The 8,723-nt window shown below is 41.2% G+C and overlaps 1 protein-coding gene across 2 annotated transcripts; it reads left to right on the top strand.

Moving 5' to 3' along the window:
* Nucleotides 1-1,023: 1,023 nt before the first annotated feature.
* LOC106565348 (serine/arginine-rich splicing factor 3) lies at nt 1,024-8,233 on the top strand. Of its 2 annotated transcripts, none has more exons than XM_014132347.2 (7): nt 1,024-1,120; nt 1,567-1,620; nt 1,850-2,060; nt 2,188-2,334; nt 4,033-4,071; nt 5,717-5,803; nt 7,755-8,233. In XM_014132347.2, the coding sequence occupies exons 2-7, from the start codon at nt 1,614-1,616 to the stop codon at nt 7,780-7,782; spliced, it is 519 nt and encodes a 172-aa protein (XP_013987822.1). In that variant the 5' UTR covers nt 1,024-1,120; nt 1,567-1,613; the 3' UTR covers nt 7,783-8,233. The 2 variants fall into 2 exon arrangements, with proteins under 2 accessions (XP_013987822.1, XP_013987824.1); XM_014132349.2 differs by having other exon boundaries at nt 1,076-1,169.
* Nucleotides 8,234-8,723: the final 490 nt, after the last annotated feature.

Raw genomic sequence — 8,723 nt, forward strand, 5'->3', positions numbered from 1 at the left:
ATGGTGGTCATCGTGAAACATGTGGGGATTACAGACTGGGACAAGGAGAGGATGCAAATGACCGTGAATATGCCTGCCAGCTGTTCTGCACCTGCTCTGAGAACGCACCCTGGAATTCCGTCCAGCCCGCAGCGTTACGAGTGTTGACCTGATTAAAAACCTTAGTCACGTCGGCCTCAGAGAGCAAGATCACGCAGTCCCCTGGGTCAGCGGGGTCGCTCATGCACAGCTAGGTGTTGTTTTTGTCCAAGCGTACATAACATGCATTGAGTTCATCTGGTAGAGAGGCATCGTTGGGCAGATCATGGCTGGGTCTTCCTTAGTAATCGGTAATGGACTGGACTCCACCTTGTTCCTATATTGTCCCTTTACTTGTTTGATGGCTCTGCAGACGTCGTAGCAGGACTTCTTGTTCGTGTCCTCAGCCGTTACTTCAGGGTTGGCTACGATAGCCCTGTGAGTGGTAGCCCTGTCCTTTTGTTTAGTGCTTTTGATTGGGGAAGTAGCGAATCTTCACTGTGGAGATAATGTCTGCGATGTATTTTGTAATGAAGCCGGTGACACGGAGGTGGTTAGCGAAGTTCTATCTAATACCACACCCCCTCGGGCCTTATTGCTTAATTATAGACTTGGTGGTTAGAGTCCTGAATGCTGATTGGCTGGCAACGTTGGTAAACAATTTATTATAGCAATAAGGCACCTCGGGGGTTTGTGATATATGGACAATATACCATGGCTAAGGGCTGTGTCCAGGCACTCCGCGTTGCGTGGTACATAAGAACAGCCCTTAGCCGTGGTACAGTATATTGGCCATATACCACTCCTCCTCTTCCCGTTTTGCTTAATTATACACCATGCTGGATAAACTATATATTACGTACCCTGCAATGTATGCTTAAGAAGAACCATTGTATAAATAAATACATGTTATTTAGGTATCTGGTCTCGACACAGCTCTTTTTTTTAAAGAAAAACATACTTGGTCAGGTAGTCGTAATACTCCACTCCAGTAGATGGCGATGGGCCACCGGTAAAGCACTTTACTGACCCCGAGCTGGCTAGATTATTTATTTCATTTCAACGCCATTTTCGAACACGGTGTGAAGACTGCTGCTCGCTGGTAAGATTCGTCTGAGCCGTGTTGGGAGACTTTGGCGCAGATATAACGGGTACAATTGTGATTAATGGATGTGGGAATGAAAGCCGTTTACGATTTAACAACATCATGCACTGTAAAATTGTTTCGCTTTAGTCGAATAGTTCGATTGAACCGTCAACAAAAGCCAGCATCTTGCTAAGCTAACCGCGATGCTCCTCCACGGCTAATATTAGCTAATGGAAGCTAACAATGAGCAGCACTGCCAGATTAATACAATACATGTTTTTGCTGTCTAATTTATGAATGCATTTATTCATGCACTTGTTACTTATATGTAACTAACTAGCGAACGTATTAAGCTCCATTTAAACAATCGCGTTGTTGGTAGCTAACTAAGCACGTTAACTTGCTAGCTAACAATATAGTTAACTAATCAATGCTAATCAAGTCTCCCTCCTTTCTTCCAGATTGATATTTTTTGTCAACCCTTCAACGGAAACAAGGATCATTCGAGATGGGAGGTAATTACCTAACGTGATATGCACCCAGCGTCTTTTCCGGTCTCATTTCTTATATGTAAAAAATAAAAAACTATTAGCTTGGTTAGGGGCGTTTGGCCACATAACACAGCGTTGTCACAAATTACGTCGATAGGAGTGATGTGATTTGTGTAATTCTAATGAATGTAATTGTGAATGACTGGATGTGATACTTATGGTATCATATTTTCCTCTTTCCTTTCACTCATAGAACCTGCTCATCTCAGAGATTGTCCTCTTGATTGTAAGGTATATGTTGGGAACTTGGGCAACAGTGGAAACAAGACTGAGTTGGAGAGGGCGTTTGGGTACTATGGCCCTCTGCGTAGTGTGTGGGTGGCGAGGAACCCCCCAGGCTTTGCCTTTGTTGAGTTTGAGGACCCCAGAGATGCAACTGATGCTGTGAGAGAATTGGATGGGCGGTAAGCCACTACTTAAATACATTGTCCACCAAGAATGGGAAATTCAGTTCATCACTTGAGCAAAACAGTAAGTCATATGCCATATTCCAGTCTAACTAGTATGCTTCTGCAATTACTTTGTGAACAGGACTCTGTCTGGCTGCAGAGTGAGAGTTGAGTTGTCCAATGGTGAGAAACGCACGAGGAGCCGCGGACCTCCCCCCTCCTGGAGCCGTCGCCCTGGACGTGATGACTACAGCAGCAGGCGCCGTGGGAGCCCGCCTGTCAGACGCCGGTATGATACATCACCTTTCACCTAGATTTATTCTCACTTATCTTTAACATGTAGGCCAACAAGTGTTTATAACCTACCTACCTTGCCAGTCAACCCCACACCCTCCCTTCCATCCCTTCCAACTGTATCATATGTCCTATCATTTCAATTTAGTGGGCTGGATTTGGCAGGTAGACACACACACACCTGCACTGTCTGTAGGTTGGTTAGTGCTGTGATACTTTATAACATTTTTACTATGGACACAATCAGAGCTGGGAAAGGATCATTTACTCATCTGAGGGATTGGGTCCTTTTTTCAGGTCAAAATTTAGGTGATTTCGAAAGGTTTAATTCAGGCATCATTTCTTGATCTGGGCAATACATTTTTTTAAGGTAAATTCTTTAAGATAATAAACATTTATCACCCATCAAATTTCGGAAAAAGGGGGCACTTGTTTGATCATTTAATTGCTATCTGGATGTCAGTTTTGTTTCATTTTCTCAGTTTCGTTTTTTGCCATCGATCTATATTAATAAAAATGAACCCCGTTGCAGAGTCATCACCATGCCTCTTCTCACCACCCTCTGAGACAGTCAGTCAACTAGTCCTCTTACAGCATCATGTGACCACTGACCAGCGCCAGCACTGTGCCCCACCCAATCAGCTTCGCTGGTGCCGTGTCACATGACCCAGGCATGGCCAGTCGTCATGTTCCGCTCCAGCCTATTGGTTCCTGAGCATGCAGCTCTCAGCTTCCTCCTCCTCCTCCAACCTTAACCCAATCGTCAGCGTCGCAGCCCACCTCACAATTCTGACCTGTCAGCGATTTAACTACTTTCCCCAATTATCAACACAACTACCTACAAGCAGCACAGCAGGCCCCGGCTAACCACACAAAGACAGGGAAAATCTACATCTACTGTACCCCCTCCAGCCAACCAACTCCATAACTCCAACATTTGCAACATGTGGCAAATCCTCTCTGCAAATTCTACCTCCCTCGCCATCAGTCTGGCTTCCTTGCGTCATTTCTATCTTGTGTCCAAACCCCCAAAAATAGTAAGTTGCTTTTCTCCTGCTTTTTGTAGTGTCATGCTTACCACAGGTTTGGTTTAACAGCTGCTTGACAATATGCAATTGGCAGTCATAGAAATTGTGGCTTGAATTTAGTTTCAAACATCAACTTGAGAGTACAATTATTATCATTTAGGATCTCCCTCTCATAGATTACAAATAAAAAGCTTTTGTCCTGAAACTCAAAAGTTGTGGGGTCTTGGAGCTGCCTTGGTTAGCATTTAACTGTGTATTACGATTTTATGAGGTCCAATATTGGTAGTGTTTTAAGAAATGTGCCCTTTGTACGTTTGTACAACAAACAGTACAGGTATGTAGCTTTTAAGTCTGCATACTTGTATTTTATAGCTTCTAATTCATTGTCTCACTTTGTTTATATGCTTGTGTTCATTTAAACTTCCCCGTTCTCCTGAGTTTATAAGAGGTCTCATTTTGACCTTAGTTGGTTGTCCAGGCATTCTGTCCTCTAGCAGGGGTGCAGAGGATCCCCTGATCTGTTCTGTCTGCAGAAAGGAAGGCTGTGTGTGGTATTGTGTACTGATTGGAATGATGCTTCTTCAGGAATAAGGAATGTCATGTTTGACAGGTGTTATTGATGCAATAATACCCTGTATTAAAACTGTTTTTCCTTCTCCGTCCAGCTCTCCTAGGAGGAGGAGCTTCAGCCGCAGTCGCAGCAGGTGAGCCTAAATGCCTCTACCTTAACAGTTCTGTGGTAGCTATCTAACTAGTAGGGATGTAAAGGTTCACCAATCTGCATTGGTCCCTGGTTTTAAAAAGTTTAAAATACAAGTTCATATTACATTCTTTCTACCTTCCGAAAATACCTCATCTTTTGTAACTGACCACTAAGAGTCATCACCAGTCCTCTCCTTTAGTGGCAAACTGCATGTAACTGTTGCCAGTCATTTATATTTTTTATATTTTTCGCCTTTATTTAGCCAGGTAGGCTAGTTGAGAACAAGTTCTCATTTGCAACTGCGACCTGGCCGAGGTAAAGCATAGCAATTCGACACATACAACAACAGAGTTACACATGGAATAATCAAAACATAGTCAATAATACAGTAGAACAAAAGAAAACAGTCTATATACAGTGAGTACAAATGAGGTAAGTTAAGGCAATAAATAGGCCATGGTGGCGAAGTAATTACAATTATAGTAAATAAACACTGGAATGGTATATCTGCAGAAGATGAATGTGCAAGTAGAGATACTGGGGTAAAACGGAGCAAGATAAATAAATACAGTATGGGGATGTGGTAGATAGATGGGCTGTTTACAGATGGGCTATGTGCAGTGATCTGTGAGCAGCTCTGACAGCTGGTGCTTAAAGCTAGTGAGGGAGATATGAGTCTCCAGCTTCAGAGATTTTTGCAGTTCGTTCCAGTCATTGGCAGCAGAGAACTGGAAGGAAAGGCGACCAAATGAGGAATTTTGCATGTCATTTTGCATACCGAACAACACCAGGCAATATTTGTAGCCTAGTCAAACTGCACTGTGCCCAGCTTTGCGTGCTGACCAACATGAGTTAATCGGCCTGTTCCTGATCGTGCACATCTGCTCGGCACCTTCAGCATTCAAATGCTAAAATGGCTTGCGTGATATTAGGCTTTATTAGTTGAGTGAGAACCTCTGCAGTTTGCTAGGTTGTTATCTCTGCAAATGTTAAATGGTGGTTTACTGGAATAAACACTTATCTGGCTATACCTGCTGAGCAGGGCTTACTATAGATTTCATTTTGATTGTTCAAGTTCACCAACAGCAATGGTTTTGGTTTAAAAACATTTTTACATCTTAACATTAAGTTCCCTATTTGGGGGACTTTGAGCGGTTCTGGGCTGGGCGTTTTGGTGTTACAAAGCGCTTTATGAATGTTGTCGGGTCCCGTGTCTTATAGTGCAAGAAAGCCCCATCTCTCCCACTCCTGCTCTACCAGCGGGGCTGACCTGAAGTGTCAGGTTTCAGAAGCTACATTTGCTGAGTGACTTGTCACATTTCTGTGCCTATCTAGACAAAGGAATTATTTCCTGTCTAATAGTGTTGCACAGTATACCAGTTATATCACGGTACCAAAACAACATGATACTTATGATACCAACATTTTACAATACCGTAGTACCGTTTCATATGTTACTACAAAAATGTTCGTCCCCACAAATCTAAAGAACCCACTGCCACCTGTTTATACATGGTTCAGACGTTGTCGATACTAATTGATGCTCTATAGTTTTAAGTGACCATTGTTCAAATGTAATATTTCTGATAGTCTGAATACACGTGAGTACATTGGAAACGCGCTCTAATTCACTTGTTCTTCTCTAGGTCTCTGTCACGAGACCGAAGAAGAGATAGGTCTATCTCCAGAGACAGGAACCATAAACCTTCAAGATCCTTCTCAAGGTCCCGGAGGTAAGTGTGTGTTCATGATGTTAATAGCATCTGTTTTTTGCCTTTGTGTATGCACAGGCGTCTTCCTATATGGACATGTACAGTGGGGTTATTGACACCCTTGATGAAGATGCACAAAAATGACTGTATAAAATACATAATTTTGAAACACTATGCGCTAACATTGTTGTAAATTAAATTAATACAATTGTGCATAAGTAGATTTTGTTTAACAATTAAGAAAAAAGATATGGGTCAATCATCGACACCCCTGTGAGGATGATGCCACTGAGCCTTTTTCAGAAATGTTTTATGAGTTGGTAAACACATTAGAAGGAATCTTAGACCATTCCTACATACAGAGTCCTTCCAGATCGTTTGTCAGCTCTTATGGATTGCACTCTGCAATTCAAACTACAGGTTTTCAATGGGTTTCAAGTCCGGAGACCGAGATGGCCATTCAAAAACATCATGAACTTTACCCAGTACCAGGACATTTTAGCCAAAAACCCAATGTGTTTGAATAAAATTATCTATATGCACTGAGCTTGTTTGATGCTTAAAGCGCACTGTTGGATGAAATAATTAAGACTCACAATTACTTGAGGGAGCCCAATGGCCACACGGTGTAAAAAAAATATTAAAATAACAGTGAGTGTCTGTGACTGGCGAACGTCACAGGCACTCAAACAGGTAGCACAGTGTTGTCCGTGATGAAGCTGCAACATAATTAGAGCAAGTTCATTTCTTTCTTGTTTCTGACCGAAAAGTTATTTTACCCAAATAGCTCATTTGTTTATGAAAAATATTCCATATTCCCTTGCTCGCTTTACGTGAAATATGTATGCGTTGCATGCACGTCACCAATAGGGCCTCGCCTATAGCATATCATCACATCAATAAATGAGTTATAAAGTCCGAACACCGTAACATGTAACAGCAAAATGGATGCGGGGGACGTGGGAAACTAGAAACGTGAATGTTTACTGGTTGCTCAGGAGGGAAAGAGGAAGTTGGAGGTAGGAAAGACATTTGACTTAGTTGTAGAAACTACTGGAAATCAAGAAAAAATTGGGTAGAGGAGCAAGTGCTGCGTGTGTATTGTTTGCCAAACAGGTGCTGTTAGATTAAGCTATCTGTTTTTTTTCTGACAATTTGTAAACGTGGTAATAACATTAAATGGATGATAAATGTACCAGTCTGTTCTAACAAGAAAATAAAATGTAAGAAGTGTGTGTGTATTTTTCTTAAAGCCTTTATCACAGCAGCAACTAAAAACAGTTGTGTGAATTGCGGTTTATTTATTGTTTAGGCTAATTATCCAAAGCTCCCTTTTTATTTCATTTTAAAGCAAATGCTTGATTGCATTTCAAAGCATGAATGGCTCGTGATGAAATTAACGAATAAATGATTGCTATATAGGCCTATATATCGAAATATAGGCCTAAGTACGTTACTGTATTAAGACTAAACAGGATGCACTCTTAGGCCTACAACTCCATGGTGGTTATACAGGGCCACTACTAACAGTTAGGCTATTGATTATGGACCTAATTAAGTTGGTGTCTTCTCTCCTCAATTTTCTTAGACAATTAAGGCACGGGTTGTTTCCTTGTCTTTTTACTCCACTGCTGCCTCCGCTGCATTGTTCAACACCAACGTGCTGGTTAACCTCGCTATTATGCACATAGCAACAAAAAATCTATTTGACTGCTCAACTACAGAAATCTGTCGACCAGCAGTTTTTGACCAAACAATCGCCAAGTCGACTAAATTGGGTCAGCCCTAGTATGCACACTACTGGACGTCGCTCTGGATAAGAGAATCTAAATGTCTTTACGCAGTCATTTTTGCTCGTCTTTATCAAGGGTGTCAATAATTTTGGGCCCCACTGTATTTGTAGGGCTATGGGCATTGGATTGTAGTGCAAGTTATCATTTGTTTCTGACAGATCCTCGTTTTTTTCCCCCAGCCGCTCTAGGACCGCGGAGAGAAAGTGAGTGACAGTCTGAAGTCTAAGTCCAACCCCGAGGATGTCTCTTGTATTGAATCAGGTTTTGGATGAGTGCGTTTCCTTTTTAAATAATCTTTTAGATTTGTTTTTTCTTTCTTCCTTTTTATGAAGTGAAACGACCGTGTCTGTCAATCTTTGAAACAATTCCGTCTTTGCAAACTGTATCATTCACAAATTACTGTCTTTATTTTACCAAATGTGTCCTGTTTTAATTTGTTTAAATTACGTGACGCATTGTCCAATGAGTTAAAGGATTAATTTTGAAAATGTTTTCAGTCCACTTGGCAATTATTTCCCCCATAAATTCTGAAGTAAATACTTCATACAGGAAGTAGCTGTCACACTGCATGTTGAATAGAATGTGGTAACTCAACTACTTTGTATTTGTTTCTGTTAAACTGTTTGAAGTGATTGAATTAAACATTTGGTAACAGGTTTCCCTGGGCATAACTTTTTGGATTGTTTTGAGTTATGTTTCATTTACTTTTGATTGTGACTCACTGAATGCTAGGTTCTTGGATGGGAGATGGAAGGATAGGTGTGTAAATCAAAGCTTAGTCATTCAATTGTTCTTAAGATGGAAATTTGTGTGACTCAGGTTGAAAATCTGAGTCACAGATTGAATGATTTGGGTAACTCCATCTGCATTGCAAATGTATACCTTTTCGATTTATTCTAAGTTGAATAACTTGCAATCCCTTAAGTCATAGTGAAATAGGGCTGGGAAACAATGACCACTGCTAATTCAGAGCTGTATTTGGTTAAACAAAATCTGACTGATATTCCCTTTCACCCATCCAGGATTTACTGTAATCATAACGCCAGTTAAACCATGAAGGGTAATAGGCCCCTGTGTGTGATGTGTAAATACATCACTATTGGTTGGTAACAGTAAGAAATGGTCATGTTTTTTTTACTTTGCCATAA

The sequence above is a fragment of the Salmo salar genome, chromosome ssa12 (assembly GCF_905237065.1).
Source record: "Salmo salar chromosome ssa12, Ssal_v3.1, whole genome shotgun sequence".
Lineage (NCBI taxonomy): Eukaryota > Metazoa > Chordata > Actinopteri > Salmoniformes > Salmonidae > Salmo > Salmo salar.

Bases quoted from the DNA above. Each gene is read 5' to 3' on its own strand.
- LOC106565348 (XM_014132347.2), top strand. The intron at 2,061-2,187 runs GTAAGCCACTAC...CTTTGTGAACAG, and splicing joins GTGAGAGAATTGGATGGGCG to GACTCTGTCTGGCTGCAGAG. The intron at 5,804-7,754 runs GTAAGTGTGTGT...TTTTTCCCCCAG, and splicing joins TCCTTCTCAAGGTCCCGGAG to CCGCTCTAGGACCGCGGAGA.